This window comes from Leopardus geoffroyi, chromosome X, assembly GCF_018350155.1.
Source record: "Leopardus geoffroyi isolate Oge1 chromosome X, O.geoffroyi_Oge1_pat1.0, whole genome shotgun sequence".
Classification (NCBI taxonomy): Eukaryota; Metazoa; Chordata; class Mammalia; order Carnivora; family Felidae; genus Leopardus; species Leopardus geoffroyi.
In genome coordinates, this window is record NC_059343.1 from 82,112,619 (window position 1) to 82,140,389 (window position 27,771).

Sequence of the window (27,771 nt, forward strand, 5' to 3'; positions counted from 1 at the left end):
TGTTAGAAGACGTTGTGTTATATATAGTTTAATAGGCATAGTTTTTTCTTAGTAATATATAAAAATGTTTGTTTTAGAATTAATGACTTTTCATTGAAGTATAGTGGGTGATAGTTAAAGATAGGAAATAAATGAGATCACCTAGATCTGAGTTTTCATAAAGAATCACCGTTTTTATAGAATCTACTGTGTCCAGAGACTGCCTCACCAGACTTCCTTCTCATCCTTCAGGACTCTGTTCGGGTGTCCTATACCTCAGAAGAAGCCTTCTTTAACATCTTTCATCTTCACCCCAGTGACTGAGTACATATTTGAGGCCATAAATTAGCAAAATGATGTATACTTTCTTCACTGTGATCTTATTTTCCTTCTGTGTGTGCTCTAGGGAGCAATATCGAAGGCTATTGTGAGTGTTTATTCAAAAGGAATCCAAAAGCGATAGCAGGAATAAAATGTAGCAAATGAATCAGGCAATGAAGAGCTATCTTAATTTTCTAGTAATTTTTACTAACCAAATATTTCCATCCTCATATCTCCCCACTTCTTTTTTGCTTTTGTTTTTTAAGGAATGGCCAGAAGAAAGGAGAGTAAACATGAGCTCTGTTCGGGTAAATAAATTTATATTCATCATGTTCAGGGATTTACTACAGTTTCATTTCATCAAAAAATTTATACCTTCACTTTTCTCCCAACCTTAATCCTGCTGCCTCCACAAAGTCAAAGTGAAGTGTTTGCCTTCTGAATTCATTCCAGTGACTTTGATGTGCATTTATTGGCACATACCCTATACAGTCTTCTCTAAGATACAGCTATTCATAGTTTGACTCTTGCTGTTGTATCTGTGCATTTTCTCATTTTATAATACATTTGCATGTATTCAAAGTGTGACTGTAATGAGGCTGATTCAACATAACCTAACACAGTTGTCTCATTGTTACAGAAACTCTGTTGTGTACATATTTAATGTAGGCAGTAACATAATGTCTGCTCCCATGTTAGCTATTTTAAATGTTAAATTTCTAGAATGTGCGAATGATGACCCATTTCCATTTCATAGTACTTGTTCAGTTGAAGAGCTAAAAATTTTTTTGCCAGTATAATAAAAGGAATGTTTAGCCCTTAAATTATGGGTACTTTCTGGTTTGAATATTACTTAGTGCCTGAGTTCCAGTTATAAACCTGGCTCCTCTGAGCTAACTCTTGGTATGTGCATTCAGGACATTGGGAACTTTTCCTAGGCAAAGATCAGGAGGTAGAGAATAAGCCTAGTAAATATTTGATAAGTAATTTTCCCCTTTTTGTGCCTGCAGGGAAAGAAATGGAACTGGTATTTGGACTATTTATTTTCAGAGGGGTTACAAGGCTTGAAACTTTTCATAAGGAGTAGTATTCATCGTTCTTCTACCCCCCTGACCAGAGAGCATAAACCACATCATCAACATTAAATGAGTTTTGACTGAAACAAACTGACCATACCGGACTAAATTCTTTTCCTTGTTGCTAGAGAGGCCAAGTGGCTCAACTTGAGTTGCCATAATCTGTTCACCAACAGACTGCCATCCTCGGAGCACTTGGACTGGCCTTCTGTGCATGGCTCAGGAGAGCCTCAGTGTGGCTAAATTTATTTTTCAAGATCTAGATTCTTTAGCCCACTAGTGAAAACTGACTTCATCATCAGGCTCAGCCTTCCACCAGATTATACATAAAGAGATTCATCTATTAGGTGGTGGAATTTTTCACATTCTTGTGGACTCTTAAGTTGCATCAGTGGAAGAGAGCAGATAACATATAGTGGCAGTTAAGCCACAGACATACTCGTGCAAAAAGCCCTGCCGCTTCTGAAACCTCTGGGGATATTGCCATTTTCCTTATTGTGAACAACGATGTCAGCATCAAGTTAACAGGATACATTTCTAATGCTTAAAGCCAGCTCTAGCTAATTGGTAGCTTCCTGGGCCTTCACTGGTAGCAATTTGATGAGAGAAGGAAGGGGAGAGGATTGTGGGATAATCTAAAATGTTCTCATTTATTCCACTTTGATTTCATAAAACTGTACTATTTTGTGTATGTGTATATATGCATATGTTACATGTCCCATTTTTACATGTTCAGGCTCATTTAAATAAACCGAGACTTTATTTTGGGGGATCATTCTGAAGCTTTTAAAAAATTTTATCATAGCTAGAATATTTTGCTGAAAATTAAAATTCACTGCTACTGAGTAACTCTTCTCCTTTTAATAAAATTCATGTCATTTGAGAGAAATTAAGCTGAGTTTACTTTTGGTTTTAAGGGCACATTCTTTGGCTTTTGTTTTTCCTCTAAAGCAAAATAAAACTATATTATTGGGTAGTGCTCAGACTCGAATCCCATTCATTCATTTTTGGGGTTCAGTACATATTTATCTAGTTTACTATGTGGCAGATATTCTTTTGTGTGCTGGTTGTATAGCTGTGACCAATACAAAGTACTGCTTTTGTGAAATTTACTACGTCCTTTTGGAGAAGGCAGACAATAAAAATGTAAGCAGAAATATAACATGAGGTGCTATAAAGAAGAAACAAGGAATAGGGAGAGAATATTTAGAGGGTTGCTACTTTAGATAAGGTGGTTAGGGACTAAGGCCTATTGGAGGAGGTGACTTATGCAGAAGCCCTAATGAAATAAGTATATGGGCCATGTGAATATTTGGGGGAAGAGCATTCTGGGCAGAGTCAAAGGCAAGTTGTGAAGGGCTTAAAAATGTTAACTTAGTTGGCATACTTTTGAGAGCTAGCAGAGAGACCAGTCAGGTTACAACATAGTAATTAAAGGAGAAGAATGGTAAGGAAACCATTGAGTAGTTCATAAAGGCCCTAATAATGTGGTATACAATAAGAAGTCATTAGAAGGATTGAGAGCAGAGTGATATACTTTGGCTTACCTGTATGGGAGCTGTTTTTTGAAGGTTAGTTAGACTGAAGAGAATTAAGGGTGAAAGCAGAGAGACCGGTTAAGTTATTAGAGTTCCAAGAAAGAGTCTTAGACTAGTATGGTAGATGATGGGGAGATGGTTAGGTATTGGATTTAGGCTCTACTTTAAAGGTAGAGAAGATAGGATCTGCTGTTAGCTTGGATATGAGAGGGAAAGAGAGAAGAAAAGGGTGACTCTTAGGTTTTTGACTGAGCAACTGGGTGAATTCTGGGTTGCAGAGATGTGGCATACTGGAGGAGGAACAGATTTGGAGGAGTGTTCAATCAGAAGTTCTATTTTGGTCATGTTAGGTTGAAGATGGAGTAGGCAGTTGGATATCCCAAGTCTAGAATTCAGGGTACAAGTTGGGACTGGCAGACTTAATTTTGGTGTCATTAGTGAATAGACATGACATCATATAAGATCATTTAGTGCAGCTAGAAAAGAGCAGATAAAGACAGCATAGGACTGAGCCCTATGGTATATGCCAACATTAAAAAGTAGAAGAGAAAAGGAGGAACCAGCAAATGACAGAAAGACCCACTGGTGGCTAAAGAAAAGTCAGGAGACTGGAAGCCAAGTGAAAAAAGTGTGTCAAACAAGAAGGAGTATTTATTGGTGTGGAATATTGCCTATATACCCAGGTAAAAAAGTTTTAGCCACTTTGAAGTAAATGTGATAGCATCCCCAATAGATACCCTTTCTCATTTAGAGAGTTCTCTTTGTTTTTAAGTTTGTGTTCTAAATAACTTTCCATATTGTTACTCAGGACATGGTATTTTTGTCTTTAAGGTCATGTGGAACTTTCAATTGTGAGAAGGGATTTGATTATTTTTCCTAAAATTTAACCCCTAACAGTCTTCCAGTCATGGAAGAAATTTCTAAACCTAAGTTTTTGACCCAGGAAAAAAACTATTTTCCTTTATGTTTGTCTTTTTGTTCAGTAAGGATTCCCTGGGGATCTTTTTAGTCCATATTATTCTCTTGATCAATTTTTTAACCCACTTAAGATTATATAAATGGATGTGCAAATAAGCCAAATCTAGTTATTTAAAAACTCTTTTTTGAAGAATGTTCATGACAAAAATAAGATTTAAATAAGAATATTTTGCTTTAGTGCAAAAGTTGTCTAGAAGAGAAAAATAGAAAATTTGGTTTATTATCCCAATTGTACAAAAATAACAATAATTTTCTTTACCTAGTATTTATGTAACATTGTTGATGTTATAAATATTGACTTAATAATGTTCAATACTAAATTTCTGTTAGATTTCTAACATTTTATTTTTCTTTTTATCATAACTTCTTCCTCTTGGTCTTGAGGATGACCTGGAAAGAAAATTTAGATAAGTCTATGGTATCTCACATAATTTCTGTTAACATAGCAGACATTCTCTCTAAATCAGATACATTTTATGTCACACAATGGTTTACTAGAAATAAGAAAAAATATTCTCTAAAATTGATATTATACTTTTACGATCTCTTTTCAATTGATGTAACTTTTCACTTAATTTTTTATTATAGAAAGCCTATATTTTTGTCACATAAGAATTCTATTTTTGATAAAGATGGATGCTATGGACTGAATGTTTTTTCCCCCCAAATTCAGACATTGAAGCCCTTACCTCTAGCATGATCGTATTTGGAGGTGGACCCTTTGGGAGGTAATTAGGTCATGAGAGTGGAGTCCTCATCAATGAGATTAGTACTTTTATAAGAAGAGACAAGAAGGGGACCTGGGTGGCTCTGTTGGTTGAGCGTCTGACTCTCCATTTTGGCTCAGGTAATGTACCTACGGCCATGGGATCAAGCCCTACGTCAGGCTCTGCAGTAAGTGTAGAACCTGCTTAAGATTCTCTCTCTCTCTCTCTCTCTCTCTCTCTCTCTCTCTCTCTCTCTCCCTGACTCGCATGCTTTCTCTCTCTCAAAAAAAAAAAAAAAGAAAGAAACAAGGGAGATACCGATTTTTCTCTCCCCCATGTGAAGATACAGCAAGAAGGTAGCCATGTACAAGCTAGAAAGAGGACCAGAACCTGTCCATGTTATAGCACCCTGATCTTGGACTTTCAGTCTCCAGAATTGTGAGAAATAATGTTATAGCAACAATGGCCAACAATGTTTAACAGAATGTATTTTTGATCTGAATCATCAATGCTTTATATTTATAATACCAGAAAAGGATGTCTTCCCCAGAAGCATAATAAGTACATGTGAATTAAAGTTAACATTTATTTATTTATTTATTTATTTGTTTGTTTATTTATTTATTTATTTTAATGTTTATTTATTTTTGAGAGAGAGAGCACAAGCAGGGGAGGGGCAGAGAGAGAGAGGGAGACACAGAATCTGAAACAGGCTCCAGGCTCTGAGCTGTAAGCACAGAGCCTGATGTGGGGCTCGAACCCAGGAACTGTGAGATCCTGACCTCAGCCGAAGTTGGATGCTTAACTGAGCCATCCAGGTGCCCTAAAGTCTACTTTTAGTTATGTAGCAGAAGAGCAATTTTTTTTTATCTTTCTAGGAGGAATCTTAGCTTATCTAACTAGATTTGGTGCACAGAGGTGAAGGCTGGATATTGAGGAATCCTTTCATTGCTTCTAGTTTTACGTTTATCATTAATGAATTGTATGACCTTGGAAGTCACTTAAGTACTTTGCATCTTGATTCCCTCTTTGGCAAAATTTAGACTCTAATGTATGTCTTTCAAAGATTTGGCATATAAAATGATAGAAAACCTGTGAAATTTCATTGAAAGCCATAAAGGGGGAAAAAAGATACAGAAGTTTTTCTTACCTTTGAAGTGTATGTAATCAAAGTATAACTTACAGAATGCAATTGAAGACTGTCACAGAAGGTAGTAGCATATTGAAGTAATATGCATTTTGTTATACTCTACATTCTGGGTGAACACAGGTTGCCTGACCCTTTCTGGAAAAAGTGCTGAAACTATGAATAAGCATTTATTCAAGAGTTTAATATCCTGGTCATTTGTGAGTATTCCAGCCCTGGATACAATAACACAGTTAATATCACATGATATTGAACAAGACTACATTTAAAATTTTTTTTAATGTTTATTTATTTCTGAGAGAGAGACAGAACATGAACAGGGGAGGGGCAGAGAGAGAGGGAGACACAGAATCCAAAGCAGGTTCCACGCTCTGAGCTGTCAGCAGAGCCCGACGCAGGGCCCAAACCCACGAACTGTGATATCTTCCCAGAGGAGTATCTGTCTAATTGGTCAAAATTAGCAAAGACAATCATTCAAAGTCTCTGGAGAATAATAAAAGGATTTACAACAAATTGAGAACAATTTATTCAAAACATATAGGATTCAATAATAGTAGTAGGGAGACTATAACATTTGTGGTAGAGGCTACACCCATTCCCTCTCCCAAATTTGTTTCAGAAGAGGTGTTCTAGCACTTAGAAACCAAATGGCAACTCCCATCAGTCCCAGATACTGGTCTATAATACAGAGGTTCTGCCATGGAGAGGTAAGAGAAAACCTCAAAGATTGGCAACATCCTGGCCCTGTCTGAGGGGTCTGACTTTATTTGGATAGTGGAGCAATATATGCCTCCAAGGAATTGTTCAAAATAAAAATCAGGTAACAGTTACCAGAGAGCAAAAGCATGGTGTAATACCAGTGGAAGCAGATCTGAAGTTTAACAGGGAGATCAGAAAGAGACAGCAAAGGAGGCCTGATATAGAATAATGTGCTGATACCTAAGGCCACACTCTCTCAGGAGCAACTGGAGAGGAAACTGCTTTGCTATTAGTCCTCAGTGGAACAAACTTGTAAACTTCCTGTAATGTGAAAGCAGTCTCCAAGCCACACAGATCACACAGCAAAGAATGAAAACCTTACTGGCTCAGGAACTTAAACACAATTCTGGTCAATCAGTAACTGACTGCTAAACTGTAATGACCCAGGGATGACCCTTAGGATGCCAGGTTTAGAGATAAAGGCAAGAAAAAATCCAAACAGGAAAAGTAAAGGCTGCATACTGTGGAGAAACAGACTTCACAGAATTAGTCTAGCCAAGTTACTAAACAGCAGCAATAAGCCTCAGAACAGGGACAATCAGTATCCAGAGCTGCTACAATATATTATCTAAACTGTTATAAGGGGCAAAGAGATAGGAACATGTGACCCATCCACAGGAAAAATAGAAATTTCCTTTGAAAGCATCAGATGCTGGACTTGGTGGACAAGGACTTCAAAGCAGCTATTATAAATATGCCTAAAAAACTTCAACCATGTTTGAGACGCCTGGCTGGCCCAGTAGAAAGTGCGACTCGATCTAAGGGCCATGAGTTCAAGCCCCACATTGGGCATAGAGCCTACTTAAAAAAAAAAGGAACTTCAACCATGTTTAAAATAATTAAAAGGAATATATGATGATAATGACATCCAAAGGAAAATATCTGTAAGGGATAGAATGCATACATACGCACTCCAAATGGAAATCATGGACTTGAATGAAGAAAAATGAACAGAAACTTAGAGAAATGTGGTACATCATTAAGCACACAAACACACTCGTAATGGGTATAGCAGAGGAGGAGACAAAGGGATAGAAAAATATTTTAATAAATAATGGCTGATAATACACCAAATTTGATGAAAACAGTCTATACATTCAAGCTCAGGGAAATACTAGCAAATCAAGTCCAGCAATATACAAGGGATTATACTCCCCGACTGGGATATATGCCAGTCATGTAAGATTGTTTTTTTTTTTTTTTCAACGTTTATTTATTTTTGGGACAGAGAGAGACAGAGCATGAACGGGGGAGGGGCAGAGAGAGAGGGAGACACAGAATCGGAAACAGGCTCCAGGCTCCGAGCCATCAGCCCAGAGCCGGACACGGGGCTCGAACTCACAGACCGCGAGATCCTGACCTGGCTGAAGTCAGACGCTTAACCGACTGCGCCTCCCAGGCGCCCCGTAAGATTGGTTTAATATCAGTGCTATACACCTTATCAAAACGGTTTAAAGTAAGAATACATCTAATAAATGCAAAGATATTCCATGTTTATAGATCAGAAGATTGAATATTGTTAAGATGGCAATACTCCCCAAACTGATCTAGTTTCAATGCAAGCCCTATTAAAACCCTGGCTGGCATTTTTGCAGAAATGGACAAGGTGATTCTAAAATCAAATGGAAATAGGCCATGAATGACCAAAATAACCCTGAAAAAGAGCAGAGTTGGAGTCCTCACACTTCTCTATTTCAGAGTTTGCTACAAGGCTACACTAATCAAGACAGTGTTATACTAGCATAAGGATACACATAGATGAATGGGATAGAATTGAGAGTCCAGAAATAAACTCATTCAAGTAAGGTCAGTTTGATTTCCAACAAGTATGACAAGACAGTCAATGGGGAAAGAATAGTCTTTTCAGAAAGTGGTGCTGGGACAATTGGATATCCCCATGCAAAACCATCTGGTTGGACCCCTATATCACATCATATACAAAAATTAACTCAAATGGATCAAAAACCTAAATGTAACATCTAAAACTGTAAAACTAGATAAAAACTGTAAATCTTAATGACCTTGAGATAACAAAAGCACAAACAGTAAAAGAAAAAATTCATGAACTTCATCAAAATTAGAAACTTTGTGCTTCAAATGAGACCACCAAGAAAGTGAACAGAAAATGCACAGAATGGAAGAAAAAATTTGCAAATCATGTATCTGAGAAGTGTCTTGTATCTAGAGTATACTCTTGTAAGTCAATAGTAAAAAGACAACTCAATTAAAAAATGGGCAAGAGATCCAGATAGATATTTCTCCCCAGAAAAGTCTGTGAATGGATAATAAGAACATTAAAACTCATTAGGTAAATTCAATCAAAACCACAATGAGGTACCACTTTATAACCATTAGGATGGCTATAATAAAAGAACAAGTGAGTATGTGGAAAAATTAAAAGACTCATACATTGCTGACTAAACTATAAATAGTATAGCCACTCTGAAATACAATTTGACAGTTCCTCAAAATTTTTAACAGAGATACTGTATGAGTAATTCCACTCCTGAGTATATAACCCAAAAGAAATGAAAACATGTCCCCATAAAAATTTGTGCACAAATGTTCACAACAGCATTATTTATAATAGCCAAAAGAATCAACCCAAATGTCCAACTGATGAGTGAATAAATAAAACCCACTGTCTCCATATAATGGAATAGTGTTTGGCCAAAAACAAAGCAAAACAAAACAAAAAAAGGATCAAAGAAGTGATATATATTATACTATGGAAAAAAGCTCAAAAACTTATGTGAAGTGAAACATGACACTCACAAAAGAGCACATATTGTATGGTTCTGTTTACATGAAAATGTCCAAAATAGGCAAATGTTTATAAAGACAGAAAATAATGTGGTTGACTACTATAGGGCTGATGGGGAAAGGGAGGCAGATAATGGGGTGTACTATACACTGAAAGTTTGTGCCCCCCTCTTTCAAATTCATATGTTGAAACCTAATGTGATATTTGGAGGTGGGACTTTTAGGAGGTGATTAGGTCATGAGGGTAGAACCATTATGAATGAGTTAAGTGCCCTTGTAAAAAGAAGCCCTGGAGGACTCCCTTGCCTCTCATCAAGTAAAGTTATAAGGTGACTGTCTATGAACCAGGAAGTCCCAGGTGTCCCAGTGAATGGTATTTTACATAAAATTGGGGAGCTATCTCACATTTTTAGATGGATAATTGTATATATTTGATTTCAGGTGATTCTTAAATTTCACATATGAAATAATATGGTATTTGTCTTTCTCTGACTTATTTTGCTTAGCAGAATACACTCTAGTTCCATCCATATTGTTGCAAATGGTAAGATTTCATTCTTCTTTATGGCTGAGTAATATTCCTTTGTGTATATGTGTGTGTGTGTGTGTATATATATATATATATATATATATATATATATATATATATATATACCACTTATTTATCCATTCATCAGTTGGTAGACATTTGGGTTCTCTCCATAGTTTGGCTATTGTTGATAGCGCTGCTATAAACATCACGGTGCATGTACCCCTTTGAATCTGTATTTTTGTATCCTTTGGACAAATACCTAGTAGTGCAATTGCTGGGTTGTAGGGTAGTTCTATTTTTAATTTTTTCCAGAGTGGCTGCACCAGTGTGCATTCCCACCAACAGTGTAAGAGGGTTTCCCGTTTTTCCACATATTCACCAACATCTGTTTTTTCTTGTGTTGTTAATTTTAGCCATTCTGACAGGTGTGAGGTGGTATCTTATCATGGTTTTGATTTGTATTTCCCTTATGACAAGTGATGTTGAGCATCTTTTTGTAAAAATTAGGCTTATTTCAAAAAGTTAACCCAGTTTCTAATATACTCTGTATAAAAAATCTTAATCATGTTTAGAATTCCATGTTATTACTGCAAAATCTAGGATTATCCATTTTGAAGTGTACAATTCAGTGGCAACAAATACATTTGCAATGTTATACAACCATCACCAATATCTAGTTCCTGAACTTTTTCATCACCCCTTCCAAATGTACTTGTTAAGCAGTTGCTCCTCATTTTCCCCTCTTCTCCCAGCCCCAGGCAATCACCAATCTGTGTCTCTTTCTATGGATTTGCATATGCTGGATATTTCATGTAATCATACAATACGTGGCCTTTTGGGTCTGGTTTCTTTCACTTAGCTTAATGGTTTCAACATTATGCAATATGTATCAGTACTTCATTACTTTTTATGGCTGAATAATATTCTATTGTATGGATATACCATCTTTTGTTATCCATTTATGAGTTGATGGACATTTAGTTTGTTTTCACCTTTGGCTGTTGTGAATAGTGCTGCTATGAACATTCAAATTTTTATTTGAACACCTGTGTTTCAGTTCTTTGGGGTATATAACTAGGAATAGAATTACAGAGTCATATGGTAATTCTACATTTAACTTATTGAAGAACTGCAAAACTGTTTCCCAAAGAGTCTTCACCATTTTACATTCCCATCAGTAATGTATGAGGGTTTCATTTTTTCCACATAATCACTAACGTTTTTCATTTTTGTTTAGTTTTATTTATTTATTTATTTTGAGAGAGAGAGAGAGAGAGAGAGAGAGAGAGAGAATCCCAAGCAGGCTCCATGCTGCCAGTGCAGAGCCTGACACAGGGCTCGAACCCATGAACCACAAGATCATGACCTGAGCCAAAACCAAGAGTCAGACACTTAACTGACTAGAGCCACCCAGGCATCCCTATTATTTTTCAGTGTTAAAAAATTACATCCATGCTAGTGGGTGTGAAGTGGTATCTCATTGTGGCTTTTGATATTCATTCACCTAATGACTAATGATGTTGAGCTTCTTTTTGTGTCTTGTTGGCCATTTTGTATCTTTTGGAGAAATGCCTATTTGAGTCCTTTGCCCATGTTTAAAAATTGGGTTGTTGGTCTTTTTTGTTGTAGAGTTGGAAGACTTCTTTATATATTCTGAATACAAGATGCTTATCAAATATATGATTTGCAAGTGTTTCGTTGCCTTTACACTTTCTTGATAGTGCCCTTGGTACACACAATTTTTCAACTTTGATGAAGTCCTATTTTTTTCGTTGGTTACTTGTATTTTTTTTTTTTGAGGGAGAGAGATGGGGGAGGGGCAGGGGGAGAGGGAGAGGGAGAGAGAAATTTAAGTAGGCTTCATGCCCAGCACCAAGCCCAATGCGGGGCTTGATCTCATGACTACGAGATCATGACCTGAGCCAAAATCAAGAGATGGACACTTAACTGACTGAGCTACCCACACGCCCATGATTGCTTGTCTTTTGATGTCATGTCTAAGAAATTGTTGCCCAAACCAAGGTCATAAAGATTTACATCAATATTTTTTAAATATAATTTATTGTCAAATTGGTTTCCATACAACACCCAGTGCTCATCCCAACAAGTGCCCTCCTCCCTGCCCATCACCTGCTTTCCACTCTCCCCCACCTCCCCATCTACCCTTACATCAATATTTTTTTCTATAAGAATTTTACAGTCTTAGACCTTTCATCAATTTTGAGTTATTTTATATGGTGTGAGTTAGAGGTTCAAATTCATTATTTTGCATGAAGATACACATTTATCCCAATAGCATTTAGTAAAAAGGCTATTATTTCCCCCATTCAATTGTCTTCGCATCCTTGTCAAAAATGAATTGGCTATAGAAGCATGGGTTTATACTTTCAATTTTGTTCCAACGATCTATACGTCTGTTCTTATGTCAGTACCACACTGTCTTGATTAGTGTAGTTTTGTGGTAAGCTTTCAAATTGAGAGGTATGGATAATCCCCTTTGTTCTCTTTTTTCAGTGTTGTTTGGTTTTGGCTATTCTGGGTCCCTTGCATTAACTAGTTTGGATTAACTAGTTAATGTCTGCAAAGAAAGACAATTGGAATTGTGATAATGCATTGAAACTGTGGATTAGTTTGGGGAGTAGTGTCCTCTTAACAATTTTAAATCTTTCAGTTCAGAAACACCAAATATCTTTCCATATATTGAGGTCTGCTTTACTTAATTTCAACAATGTTTTGTAGTTTTTAGTGTACAAGTCTTATGCTTCTTTGTTCAATTTATTCTTAAGTATTTTATTCTTTTTGGTGATATTGTAAATGGAATTGTTTTCTTAATTTCATTTTTTATTGTTCATTATCAGTATATAAAAATACAACTGATTTTATCTGTATTTTATTTTTTTACTGAAACTTTGTACATTTTGAATATTACCTTCCCATTCCCCCTCCCTCCAGCCTATGGCAATACCATCCTACTCTCTGCTTCTATGAATTTGACTGTTTTGGATTCTTCATATATATGGTATGTAGTGTTTGTCCCGTGGCCGGCTTATTTCATTTAGAATAATGTCCTCTATATTCACCTATGTTGTCACAAATGGTAGAATTTTCTTGTTTTTTTTTTTTTTTTTTTTAGGCTGAATAATGTTCCATTGTATGTATATAACATATTTTCTTTATCAATTCATCCATCAATAGATATTTAGGTTGTTTCCATGTCTTGGCTATAGTGCATAATGCTGCGGTGAACATGGAAGTGCAGGTATGTCTTCAAGAACTTGATTTCAATTCCTTTGGATATATACCCAGAAGTGGGATTGCTGGATCACATAGTAATTGTATTTTTAAGTTTTTGAAGAACCACCATACTGTTATTTATAGTAGTACACAATTTACATTCTCACCAATACTTTGTAAGAGTTCTTTTTTGTCCATAGTGTTGACAACATTTGTTATCTTTGGGTTTTTGTTTGTTTGTTTGCTTGTTTTGATAATAGCTATCATAATAGGTATGAGGTGATATCTCATTATGATTTTGATTTGCATTTCCCTAATGATTAGTGATTTGAGCACCTTTTCATATGCCTTTTGGCCATTTCTGTGTCTTCAAAGAAATGTCAATTCAGTTTCTTTGCCCTTTTTTAAAAATCAGGGTTGGTTTTTTTTTTTTTCTGTTCAGTTGTAGCAGTTTTGAAATACAACTGATTTTAGTATTTTGATCATGTATCTTGCAACCTTGCTGAACTTGTTTAATAGCTCAGATAGTTTTTTAGATGATTTATTTTGATTATCTATACACAAGATCATGCTATCTGCAAATAGAGATTTTTTTTTACTACTTCGTTTCCCATCTGATGTGTTTTATTTCATTTTCTTGACTAATTATCTTGGCTAGTAGAACCTCCAGTAGAATGGTGAATGGAAATGGGGAGAGTAGACATCCTTTTCTTGTTCCTTGAACTCAGGGAGAGAGCTTTCATTCTTTTGGAATTAAGTATGATGTTAGCTGTGGACATTTAGTAGATGTTCTTTATAAGGAAATTCCCTTCTATTCCTCATTTGCTGAGTTCTTTTATTATATAAAAAGGTATTGGTTTCTCTGCTTTTGTTGAGATGATCATATGGTTTTGTTTCTGTACTTTATTTTATTAATACCATGAATTACATTGGTTGATATTTATATGTTTACTCAACATTACATTCCTGTGTCAAATCCCACTTGGTCATGGAATGCAATACTTTTTATATGTGGTTGGATTTGACTTGATAGTATTTTATTGAGTATTTACAACATCTGTATTCATGAGTGATATTGGTTTGTATTTTCTTGTGATATCTTTGTCTGGTTTTGATATTGGGGTAATACTGACCTCATAGAATGAGTTAAGAAGTGTTCTATATTTTGGAAGAGTTTGTGAAAGATTGGCATTAACTCTTTAAATTAATTTAATCATTAGATACTTTAAATTCTTTAGAATTTACCAGTGAAGCCATCTCCTCTTGAACTTTTCTCTGTTGGGAGGCTTTTGATTACCAATTTAATTTCCTTACTCATTGTTGGTGTGTTCAGAATTTTCTATTTCTTCAAGATTCATTCTTGGTAGGCTGTATGTTCCTAAGAATTTATCCCTTTCTTCTAAGTTATCCAATTTGTTGGAATATAATTGTTCATAGTATTCTTCTATGATGCTATATATTTTGTGGTATCAGTTGTAATGTTTCCTCTTTCATTTATGATTTTATTTGTGTCTTGTCTCTTCTTTTCTTGGTTAGTGTAGCTAAAGCCTTGCCAGTTTTATTTACCTTTTCAAAAAACCAATTCTTAGTTTTGTTGCTCTTTCCTATTATGTTTCTGGTCTCTACTTCATATATCTCTGTTGTTTACATCCTTCTGCAAACTGTGGGCTTAGTTTGTTCTTTCTTTTTGAGTTCTTCAAGGTGTAAAGGTAGGTCCTTTATTTTCATTTCTTTTCCTTAATGGAGGCATTTATTATTTACCCCCAAGAACTGCTTCCACTGCATCCCATAGTTTTGATATATTGTATTTCTATTTTCACTTGTTGTGAGATTTTTTTAATTTCCCCTTTGATTTTTTCTCTGATCCATTGGTTGTTCAGGAATGTGTCATTTGATTTCTACATATTTGTGAATTTTTCTTCTATAATTGGCTTCGGGTTTCATATCGTTGTAGTTGGAATACATTCTTCGTATGATTTCAGTCTTCTTAAATTTGCTGGCTTGTTTGGGGAACTGTAATGTAATCTATGCTGGAGAATGTTCCATGTGCACTTAAGAAGAATGTATATTCTTCTGTTGTTGGATAGAATTTTCTGTATATGTCTTTTAGGTCCATTTGGTCTTTAGTGTAGTTCAAATTCAAAGTTTTCAAATTGTTTTTCTGTCTGGATGATCTATCCATTGTTGAAAGTGAGGTATCGAAGTCTCCTACTATAATTGTATTGTTGTCTATTTTTCCCTTCAGATCTGTTAGTATTTTCTTAATATATTTAGGTTCTCCAATGTTGGGTGCATATATAGGATTGTTATATATTCTCTTTCTTATTATTGAAATATAGTTGACATATAATGTTATATTAGTTTCAGGTGTACAACATAGTGATTTAACAATTATATACATTACTTAGTGCTCACCATGATAAGTATAGTTACCATCTGTCACCATATAACATTATTACAATATTATTGACTAAATGACTGTGCTGTACTTTGTATCTCTGTGGCTTATTTTATAACTGGAAGTTTGGACATCTTAATCCCCTTCACCTATTTTCACCCATCTCTGTTTGACTTACTTTACTTACCATAATGCCTTCAAGGTCCATCCATATATATTTCACAACTTCTTTATCCATTCATCCATTGATGAACACTTAAGTTGTCTCCTAAGTCTTGTTCAATATCTTGGCTATTGTAAATAATGCCACTATGAACATGGGGGTGCAGATATCTTTTTGAGTTAGTGTTTTTGCAAAAAAACTCTCACCTTTAACTCCTTCCCTTATTTTTGTTTTTGATGTCACAATTTACCCCCTTTTAAATTGTATATTGACAAATTACTATAGGTATAGTTATTTTTAATACTTTTGTCCTTTAACCTTTTTGCTAGAGTTAAGTGGTTACACAGCATCATATTATAGTATTAGAATATTCTGAATATGACATATGCTTACCTATACCAGTCAGTGTGTTTTATATTTTCATATGTTTTCACGTTACCTATTAGTATCTTTTAATTTCAACTTGAAAATCTCCTTTCAACATTTCTTATAATGCAGGTCTAGTGGTGATGAACTCCATCAGCTTTTGTTTGTCTTGGAAAATCCTTATATATGCTTCATTTCAACAGGATAACTTTGCCAGATAAAGTATTCTTAGTTGGCAGGGTTTTTTTCTCCAGTAATTTAAATAAATCACGCCACTTTCTCCTGGCCTATAAGGGTTCTACTAGAAATCCACTGAATGCATTATGGGGGTTTCCTTATAAGTGACAAGATTCTTTTCTGTTGCAGCTTTTAAGATTCTTTGTCTTTGATTTTTTACAGTTTTATTATAAGGTGTCTTAGAGAAAATCTCTTTGAGTTGAATTTGTTTGAAGCCTACGCACTTCGTGAACTTGGATAGCCAAATGTCTACCCAGATTTGGGAAGTTCTCAGCCATTTGTTTCCTTAAATAAACTTTATGCTCCCTTCTCCCTCTTGTCTCCTGGGACTCATTGCAATAATTCATAGATTGTTTCTTTTGATGATATCCCATATTTCAAGTTGGATGTTTTCATTTTTTTCTTTGTTCTCATGTGACTGGATAATTTCAAAGGTCCCTTCTTCTACATCACAGATTCTTCCATTTGATCTAGTCTAATGTTAGCACTCTCTATTGCAGTTTTCATTTCATTCATTGTATTTTTCAATTCCTGAATTTTTATTTGGTTCTTTTGTATGATTTCTATCTCTTTATTAAACTTCACATTTTGTTTGTATTTATTTTCCTGATTTTGTTGAATTGTCTTTCTGTGATTCAGGCTGGCTTTCTGCACGTGTTCACTAGCTGTCTGAAAAAGCTTGATCTCACTGTCACTGGGAATTTGCACAGGGAACCAACTAAGGGGTTAGGGAGAAATGTGCATGGAGTGCATGGAGCTTTGAGGGTGTCTATGTGCCAGTTGGGATGATCTGCAGGTGAGTAGTCCTTAGCAGTTTGGGAACAGACTCCTGACACAGTTATTAGGATCCATGTCCCTTTGATATGTTCTTAACTCCAGCTCCTATTCTCCCAGCTACTCACCAACCCCAAGTTTTACAACTCATGACTTGGTACTCTGGGCGGAGGGAAAGAGATGTGGGCCTCTTTGGCAGTGTCCTGCACAGGTGGGGAAGCTCAGTGCTCACTTACATGTTCTCGTTTTCCCTTGTGGGAGAAATCATGAGCTGAAGGGTGCTCTTCTCGCCCTAACCTATACTGCCTTCAGGGAGGAATAATGCAGGTAAAGTTCTATTGTTTATTTTACTCTCTCTACTGTGTCCAATCTTGGATTTGTTTTTTTTTTTTTTTTTTTTTTTTGCTTAAATGGTATGCTGGAACTTCTCCACTGGACTCCTTGACTTTCACAAAGGCTCTCTTATCCATAGGTAATTATCTAAATCACTGCTCTCTAGGAGTTCTCAGACTGTGACCAAGAGGGGCTGGATCCATTTCACAAGCCACATCAAGGTCCAGTCTGGACCAAAATCAGTATGCCTATTATGGATACAGTAAGACACCTTTTGAGTCCCTTGATGTATGGTACTGGTGTTAGAACCAAACCTAAATGGGGCTGTATCCAAATCTTTAGGGGACACAACTGTATCAGTTCTATAGGTGGGGCCATAGTAGATGAGTCAACAACCTGGGTGTGGGCCTGTCTTTTCAAACCAGCTGTCTGTATTCATAGACTGTATCAGGATTTCAGTCTCTTACTTGGAACCCATATTCCCACCAAGGCACTTTTGTCTGTGGATGTATTCTGAACTGATGTTGAGAGGGGAATATGAACAAAGGACATCTTATGTGGCCATCTTATTGATGTCACTCTTCACTCCTCCTGTTTGTGTATGTGACTGTCTTCCCGTGAGTACCACACTGTCTTAATTATTAACTATAGTATTATAGTATTATTAGCATTATAGTACAAGTCTTGATGTCTGATAGTGTAAGCCCTCCTGGTTTGTTTTTATTTAAGATTGCTTTGACTTTTCCAGAACCTTTGCATTTCCATATAAATTTTAGCATCATCTTGTTGATTTTCACAATAAACCTTGTTGACATTTCTATCGCTATTGTATTAAATCTATATATCAATTTTGGTAAAATTAACATATTAAAATAATGAATTTTCTGACCCATATACATAGTATATCAATCCATTTATTTAGGTTTTAAAATGTTTTTTCAGCAATATTTTGTCATTTTCTGTCTTCTGTAACTTTCAAATAACATTTTTTTATTTCTATTTTGTCTTAATCATTTTTTTTCTAATTTCAAGAAAACAAAACAAAAATCAAAACACCCAACCACATCTACTTGGCTTTTCCCCATCACAATGAGACATCATACTATGGCTAATAGTAAATTGAGAGAGGTATAACTGAAATCATTGTACTCATTACAAATGACAAAGTCTTCATCAAAAATCTTTTTTTAATGTTTATTTATTTTTTTTTGGGGGGGGCGCAAGTGAGGGAGGAGGGGAGTGAGGGAGACACAGAATATGAAGCAGGCTCCAGGCTCTGAGCTGTCAGCACAGAACCTGACATGGAGCTCGAACCCATGAACCGTGAGATAATGACCTGAGCCAAAGTTGGACACTTAACTGTCTGAGCCATCCAGGCGCCCCATATTTTATGGTTTTCAATGTGCAAATCTTAAACTTCCTATGTTAAAATATTCCCAAGTATTTTTTTTATTTTTTATTTTTTAATTATTATTTTATTTTGCTGAAAATCATTTAATAATTTATTTATTTTTTAATTTACACCCAAGTTAGTTAGCATATAGTGCAACAATGATTTCAGGAGTCAATTCCTTAATGCCCCTTACCCATTTAGCCTATCCCCACTCCCACTACCCCTCCAGCAACCCTCTGTTCTCTATATTTAAGAGTCTCTTAAGTTTTGCCCCCCTCCCTGTCTTTATATTATTTTTGCTTCCCTTCCCTTATGTTCATCTGTTTTGTATCTTAAAATCCTCATATGAGTGAAAGCGTATAATATTTGTCTTTCTCTGACTAATTTTGTTTAGCATAATACCCTCTAGTTCCATCCATGCAGTTGCAAATGGCAAGATTTCATTCTTTTTGATTGCCATTGTATGTATGTATGTGTGTGTGTGTGCGTGTGTGTGTGTGTGTGTGTATACACACCACATCTTCTTTATCCATTCATCCACCAATGGACATTTGGGCTCTTTCCATACTTTGGCTATTGTTAATAGTGCCGCCATAAACATTGGGGTGCATGTGCCTCTTCAAAACAGTATACCTGTATCCCTTGGATAAATACCTAGTGGTACAATTGCTGGGTTGTAAGGTTGTTCTATTTTTAATTTTTTGAGGAACCTCCATACTGTTTTCCAAAGTGGCTACACCCGTTTGCATTCCCATCCATCAAAAATCTTAAGATATAGGAGCGCCTGGGTGGCTCAGTTGGTTAAATGTCCGACTTCAGCTCATATCATGATATCACGGTTTGTGGGTTTGAGCCCCGGGTCGGGCTCTGAGCTGACAGCTTGGAGCCTGGAGCCTGCTTCACATTCTGTGTCTCCTTCTCTCCCCCTACCCCACTTGTTCTCTCTCTTTCTCTCTCTCTCTCTCTCTCTCTCTCTCTCTCTCCTTCCACCTGGCCCGCCAAGGATAAATAAACATTTAAAAAAATTTTTTAATGTTTTTTATTTATTTTGGGGAGAGACAGAGACAGAATGCGAGTGGGTTAGGGGCACAGAGAGAGGGAGACACAGAATCCGAAGCAGGCTCCAGGCTCTGAGCTGTCAGCACAGAGCCTGACGCGGGGCTTGAACTCATGAACCGTGAGATCATGACCTGAGCCGAAGTTGGACGCTCAACCAACTGAGCCACCCAGGCACCCCAATAAACATTTTTTTTTTAATCTTAAGATAGAATTTGACAGCTCTGAGATTTTCCTCCAGCATTTACTAATAATATCAGATTCCATATCTTTCTTTAATATGCTTAGATTTGGGGAATAAAGTTTAGCAAAAAACACTTTCATTATTAGTTATCTCTGCAATAGCCACTTAAACAACCCTGTTAGTACCTTGGCCAGCTTATAAAAGAAAAACCTCTGATATTGTATTTAAGGAGATGTTAGATTAGAAGAGGCTTTTTCTTAGCAAATTTTGACCTGAGGGTCTAAAGTTTAATGGTATATCCTTTTGTGTTTATTCATTATTCACAAATTAACTCCTTCTCTAGAGGTTAATTCTTATTATGTGTTTAATTGTGTTTAAGAATCTCATCAGGAAATTTTTAGGAGCCTCATTTCTGAAAAACTTATTCAGACTAAGCCCTGGTTTGGAACTTTAGGCTGATTCTTCTGAGAGTTCTTTAGAACCTTGTTTTCTTTTAAATCCCATCTTCTAGTTTAATACACTTTAGAGTTTATAAAGTATTTATATATGCCTTATCTTGTTTGAACTTTGTAACTCTGTAAAGCAAGTAGTGTTAGACAAACATGCTCACACAGAAGCTCCCAGAAATTTCTGCTGGCTTTCCTCTAACTTTTCATATTTGAGATAACCTTTTTGTTAGAAAGTTCCCAGCATTACCTAGTATAGGAATTGATTTTTAAGATTAGTGTAAAACTGAAAAAAAAAAAGATTAGTACTGAAATGGCAATTTTCCAAATCAGAAGTCTTCACATCATTTAGTTCTCATGATTCATATGGTCAGTATATAATACAGTTTTTGACTTATCTTTAATATTTATTTGCCTCTGCTTGTTCCAGCTGAAAAGTCTCTGTCAACAGAAAGTTTGCAGAAAATGCTGAGATAAAGATTATTTCTAGAACTATTTAATTGCATTTAAAAACCCTGGGCTCAGGCAACTAACCATAAAGATCATTTAATTTATCCCTATTTATCTCCAAGAACTTTATGGAAGACAAGGGCAAGAATATAGTGATAAGATGGCTGAAATCTTTACACCATCTACCTATTGGTCCTAATTATGCCCTCTGAAATTGCATAAAATAAGTTCAATTCCTCTTATACATGGTAGCTCTTTAAAAATTTTAAGACAGCTGTGGCTCCTTTCCTTCTATGCCCTAAGCCTTCTCTTTTTCCAAACCAGTATATACAGCTAGACCTTTACTGTCTTGGTCATCTTTCACAGCATGCCATCTAGTTCATTGATATTTTACCAAATGGTTCCTACTTTATTGATATGGCCTCAGATCAAACCTTGTTTGGTAGCCATGTTTGTCCATAAAATAGAATGTTATAGAGCAATAAAATGTGTTAATTACAGTTCCTTGCATCAGAATGGATTAATTTAACAATTGTGATGTTGAGTGAAAGAAGCCAGCACAGAAATATACATATTGTTTAATTACATGTATATAATAGTTCGTTTATTTTTATTTTTTTAAATTTTACAAAGAGAGAGCACAGGCAGGGGAGAGCAAAGGGAGAGGGAAAGAAAGAATCTTAAGCAGGTTCCACACTCAGTGTGGAGCCCAATGTGGGCTTTATCCCACCACCCTGGGATCATGACCTGAGCTGAAATCAAGAGTCAGATGCTCAACAGACTGAGCCACCCAGGTGCCCCTGATTACATGTATATAATAGTTAAAAAAACAGATTATTAATGTTCAGGCATTACCTGAAGATTAACTGATGCTTAGACAGTAAAGCTATAAAGAAAGACGAGGACATGATTGTCATAAAAGTCAGGTTAATGATTGCTTTTGTGGAAGAAAGACAATCTAATGATTGGCAGGGGGATTCTGGGGTGTTGATAATGTTCTTTTTCATGACCTGAGTGCTGGTTTATGGCTGATTCTTGGTAAACCATTAAGCTATATATTTATGTATGCTCACTTTTCTGTATGTGTTATTCTTCACAATACAAAAGGGTTTTTTTTAGTACAATATTTCACTGCTTTCAGTTTTCTGATGCCATTCCCGTAATTGTCACTTTCTCAAAGATCTTTGATAGGGATCCAATAGTCTCATCTGTAAGTTCTTTGAGGTCTTAGGGTCTAGCCAGATAAAGCAAAATTACTTCTAGTGTTTCAAACAGGAAATTTAATAAAATGAATTAATTACAAAGATTTTGAAAAGAATGGTAGAGCAAAAGGGAGACACGGAGGAAAAAGGAGGAAGAGATGATACAGAGATCAGAAACTGATATTTCTGGAGTGAAGTTCATAAGCTTGTTCCTACTATTGCACTGTTAGAGACATTATTACAATCAAGTATATATCTACCAAAGTAGTATCACCTTAACCAAGGCTAGAAACTCTGGTATTGCTGGCACTGCAGCTCCTGCCAGCAGCTATCACCCATCAGAGCCAAAAGCAGGAAGCATCTCTCTTCCTCCTGCCTTCTGATCTCCTGCTAATGCCTCCTATTGGCAGACCCTAAGACCTAAGTTGGCAAGAAAGCCTGGGAACTGTAGAGAGCAAATACAGAATGGTAGGAGTAAAGTTGAGGAGCAGAGGGTAAATTACTGGCACAGGTCCCTAGAATTTAGATGTTGTCTTTAGGGTTGCTTACTCATTTTTGGATATAACATTCATACTAGTAATTGTTCTACCCTTTCCAGACCAATGAATAATCCTTTTCTAACACAAAGAAAATAGAAGAAAACTAGGTACTGGGTAATTCTGCTTTCACTATTCATTCTTTAAAGCTTGAGTGTCTGAAAGCTTTGAACAAAATCTTGACCTAATAGCATAGTGGTTAAAAAGTGGACTCTGAAGCTAGATTGCCGAGGTTCAAATCTAGACTTTGCCATACTCTAGGTATGTGGCCTAAATAATCTATCCGTGTCTCAGTTTCCTTATCTATAAAATAGGAATAATAATACCACCTTCCTTTCAGGGTTGTGACAAGAATTACATGAATTAATATATGTAAAGCACTTAGAACAGTGCTAAGTATATAATGATCACTTGATGAATGCTAACCATTATTATTATCACTTCTTCACCCAATTTATCATCAATAAGTACCTAAGGAAACATTTTGCCTAAAGTGATAGTAGTGGATGGACTCTGGATTCTTTATCTAGCAATTCTCCTTTGAAGTGAGAATCTAGTTAAGATGCTGAGGATTTGCAGGGAGAAGTTGTGAGATTGAGAAAATAGTTAACTTGGTTCTTATTAATTGTTGCCATTGATATATATTGCCAGAAAAAAAACCACAAAGACACAATTCACAATTCAGTGACTAGCCACTAAGAAAAAACAGGGAAGCATTAGATCTTTTCTAATGTGGGAATGACATGTCAGTGGTCTACTTTTGTTAAGTATCTTTCTATTGCAAAGAGAAGAGGGATTTACTCCTGGAGACCAAGTGTAGGGATAAAGATGTCTGTGGATTCTATAGCTACCGATAGAAGAGTTCAAGAACAGACATTTAGAGATGAAAGAAAAAAGTACCTAGCCATTACTTAGGATGAATGTCAGAAGTTCCATAATCAGTACTACTCCTAATTTTTAAAAAAATCCAATCAGGGCACCTGGGTGGTTCAGTTGATTAAGCATTTAACTTTGGCTCACATCATGATCTCATGATTCATGAGTTTGAGTCCCACATGGGGTGAGATCGAGCCCCACTTCGAGTGAGCCTGAGCTCCAAATCAGGTAAACATGAGCCCTGTTTTGGGTGAGCATGAGCCCCGCTTCATGTGAAAATGAGCCCCACTTCAGGTGAGCCCCACTTCTCTCTCTCTCTCTCTCTCTCTCTCTCTCTCTCTCTCTCTCAGTCCTCGCTCACTTACACCCTCTCTCTATCTCATAAAATCAATCAGTCAATCTCAATGAATATATTACTTCTTTTAGAGAAACTCAGAACTGTAGATGTACAGTAAGGCTGAGTCATCTAGGTTAGTTTCTCTGAATGCTTGTCCTAGGAGGAAAAATTTAGTAGATTGGACAATAGTATAACCAGGAAAGAAGGTTCAATCCTACAACATGAGCTAGTTTATCTATGAGACTTTTTTTAGATACAGGGTGGAATGAGAACAGTGTTCTAATTATCTCTTGGTGTATAACAAACCCACCACAAAGTTAAAACTATTTTTTGTCTCACACAGTCTTGTGAGCTGACTAGGCTCAGCTGGGCAATTCTTGGCTGGGGTTGGATTCATCAAAGGACTTGATTGGCTGGATATTCAGGGTAGCTCATTCACATCACTGGTGGCCGATGCTAGCTGTAGGCTAGGAACTCAGTTAGGGCTGTCAACTGGAGCAACTGCATGTGCCGTTTCAATGCAGCCTGAGCTTAGCATAATGGCTGGGCTCTGAGAGGGAGTGGTCCAAGTTGCTCAGGTAAAAGCCGTAAAGCTTCTTCTAACCTTGCCTCAGCATTCACACAGTCAGTTCTATCTATTGGTCAAAAAAAAAGTCACAAGACCAGTCAAGATTCAAGGGATATGGGATGGGTCACATAGGGCATGAATATAGGGAGGCATGGACTCATTGGGGGACCACCACAGGAAGGAAAGAAAATAATGTATACATTTTGGCTTGTACAGAAGGGTCAAAGCAACAAAGAAATAGAATGAAATAATTCCACTGAGGAATTATTGGAGAATATCCAGCATAAGAAAGAGTGAAGAGAATTAAGTATCATGTGTCTATGAATAGGCACTGTGATTACAAAGATGAAAAAAACTCTCCTCCAGGAGTTAAGGGCTTTTGAGGAAATATTTTGAAAATATCTCCTGCCTATTGGTTTGTACTATGTGGTAGAGGGGTAGTTGAATGTTAACACAAAAATAGTGGTTTTATTTTCTTTTATTCTAGAGGGAGAATTGTAGGCAGGGGCTTAGTCATAAGTTGCCCTTTGCATTAAGATAAGGAATTAAAACTCATTTTCAACGGGATGGGGAAGCACAAAAGGTATTAAATAGTGGAGTAACATGATCAGATTTGGGTTTTTAGAAAGCATTCACTATAGCATGAAAATATCAGAAGGGGAATAAACCATAAGAAGACTTTTGCTGCATTTAAGGCAAGACAAAGGCCTGAATCAAGGCAGTAGCAATAAAAATAGAAAGATTAAAAAGATATAAGATGTAAAATTAATATCAGACTTTGAGACTGATGAATACATTATCAGCCTAGTATTCTCAGATTTCTAACCTAACCTAAACTACTGGGTAAATAAAATGGTACCATTCACTGAGTTTGGTTTAAACAGAATCCTTTGGTGGCAAGCAGCAAAAAAATTAAATTAAAAAAGAAAAGTCTCTGACTCACTTAAACAAAAAATGGAATTCATTGGAAGGGTAGGTCACAACTGAAGGAAGAGCTGGATCAGACCTTAGAAAGTACAGAATAAAAAGAAGCAACTATGAGTTTCTCTGCAACAGAAAATTATGGAATGTCTCTTTAGAGTGCTAATATTAGAATACCAAACCCTAGCCAAATTTCATCTCAATATACACTTGAGATACACTTTTCTTTTTTTATGAAATTTATTGTCAAATTGGTTTCCATACAACACCCAGTGCTCATCCCAACAGGTGCTCTCCTCAATGCCCATCACCCACTTTTCCCTCCCTCCCACCCCCATCAACCCTCAGTTTATTCTCAGTTTTTAAGACTCTCTTATGATTTGGCTCCCTCCCTCTCTAACTTTTTTTTCATTCCCCTCCCCCATGGTCTGTTAAGTTTCTCAGGATCCACATAAGAGTGAAAACATATGGTACCTGTCTTTCTCTGTATGACTTACTTCACTTAGCATAACACTCTCCAGTTCCATCCACGTTGCTACAAAAGGCCATATTTCATTCTTTCTCATTGCCAAGTAGTATTCCATTGTGTATATAAACCACAATTTCTTTATCCATTCAACAGTTGAGGGACACTTAGGCTCTTTCCACAATATGGCCATTGTTGAAAGTGCTGCTATAAACATTGGGATACAAGTGCCCCTAGGCATCAGCACTCCTGTATCCCTTGGGTAAATTCCTAGCAGTGCTATTGCTAGGTCATAGGGTAGATCTATTTTTAATTGTTTGAGGAACTTCCACACTGTTTTCCAGAGTGGCTGCACCAGTTTGCATTCCCACCAACAGTGCAAGAGGGTTCCCATTTCTCCACATCCTTGCCAGCATCTATAGTCTCCTGATTTGTTCATTTTAGCCACTCTGACTGACGTGAGGTGGTATCTCAGTGTGGTTTTGATTTGTATTTCCCTGATGAGGAATGACGTTGAACATCTTTTCATGTGCCTGTTAGCAATCTGGATGTCTTCTTTAGAGAAATGTCTATTCACGTTTTCTGCCCGTTTCTTCACTGGATTATTTGGTTTTCAGGTGTGGAGTTTGGTGAGCTCTTTATAGATTTTGGATGCTAGCCCTTTGTCTGACATGTCATTTGCAAATATCTTTTCCCATTCCATTGGTTGCCTTTTAGTTTTGTTGATTGTTTCCTTTGCTGTGCAGAAGCTTTTTATCTTCATGAGGTTCCAGTAGTTCATTTTTGCTTTTAATTCTCTTGCCTTTGGAGATGTGCCAAGTAAGAAATTGCTGCAGCTGAGGTCAGAGAGGTTTTTTCCTGCTTTCTCCTCTAGGGTATTGATGGTTTCCTGTCTCACATCCAGGTCCTTTATCCGTTTTGAGTTTATTTTTGTGAGTGGTGCAAGAAAGTGGTCTACTTTTATTCTTCTGCATGTTGCTGTCCAGTTCTCCCAGTACCATTTGTTAAAGAGACTGTCTTTTTTCCATTGGATATTCTTTCTGGCTTTGTCAAAGATTAGTTGGTCATACTTTTGTGGGTCCAATTCTGGAGTCTGTATTCTATTCCATTGGTCGATGTGTCTGTTTTTGTGCCAATACCATGCTGTCTTGATGATTACAGCTTTGTAGTAGAGGCTAAAGTCTGGGATTGTGATGCCTCCCGCTTTGGTCTTCTTCTTCAAAATTACTTTGGCTATTCAGGGTCTTTTGTGGTTCCATACAAATTTTAGGATTGTTTGTTCTAGCTTTGAGAAGAATGCTGGTACAATTTTGGTTGGGATTGCATTGAATGTGTAGATAGCTTTGGGTAGTATTGACATTTTAACAATATTTATTCTTCCAATCCATGAGCATGGAATGTTTTTCCATTTCTTTATATCTTCTTCCATTTCCTTCATAGGCTTTCTGTAGTTTTCAGCATACAGATCTTTTACATCTTTGGTTAGGTTTATTCCTAGGTATTTTAGGCTTCTTGGTGCAATTGTGAATGGGATCAGTGTCTTTATTTGTCTTTCTGTTGCTTCATTATTAGTGTATAAGAATGCAACTGATTTCTGTACATTGATTTTGTATCCTGTGACTTTTCTGAATTCATGTGTCTGTTCTAGCAGACTTTTGGTGGAGTCTATTGGGTTTTCCATGTATAATATCATATCATCTGCAAAAAGTGAAAGCTTGACTTCATCTTTGCTAATTTGGATGCCTTTGATTTCCTTTTGTTGCCTGATTGCTGATGCTAGCACTTCTAACACTATGTTAAAAAACAGTGGTGAGAGTGGACATCCCTATCTTGTTCCTGATCTCAGGGGGAAAGCTCTCAGTTTTTCCCCATTGAGGATGATATTAGCTGTGGGCTTTTCATAAATGGCTTTGATGATGTTTAAGTATGTTCCTTCTATCCTGACTTTCTCAAAGGTTTTTATTGAGAAAGGATGCTGAATTTTGTCAAATGCTTTTTCTGCATTGATTGACTGGATCATATGGTTCTTAC

The 27,771-nt window shown here is 36.4% G+C and overlaps 2 protein-coding genes across 3 annotated transcripts in view; both read left to right on the top strand.

The window, feature by feature from the left end:
* CENPI (centromere protein I) overlaps positions 1–2,352 on the top strand; it is a 79,511-nt gene extending 77,159 nt beyond the window's left edge. For both annotated transcript variants that reach the window (XM_045471573.1, XM_045471574.1), the window contains exons 20-21: positions 567–608; positions 1,311–2,352. In XM_045471573.1, the coding sequence (XP_045327529.1) occupies positions 567–608; positions 1,311–1,445 (177 nt within the window). In that variant the 3' untranslated portion in view covers positions 1,446–2,352. The remainder of the gene's footprint in view (positions 1–566; positions 609–1,310) is intronic.
* DRP2 (dystrophin related protein 2) overlaps positions 1–27,771 on the top strand; it is a 101,301-nt gene that overhangs the window by 13,796 nt on the left and 59,734 nt on the right. The gene's annotated exons all lie outside the window — the stretch shown is intronic.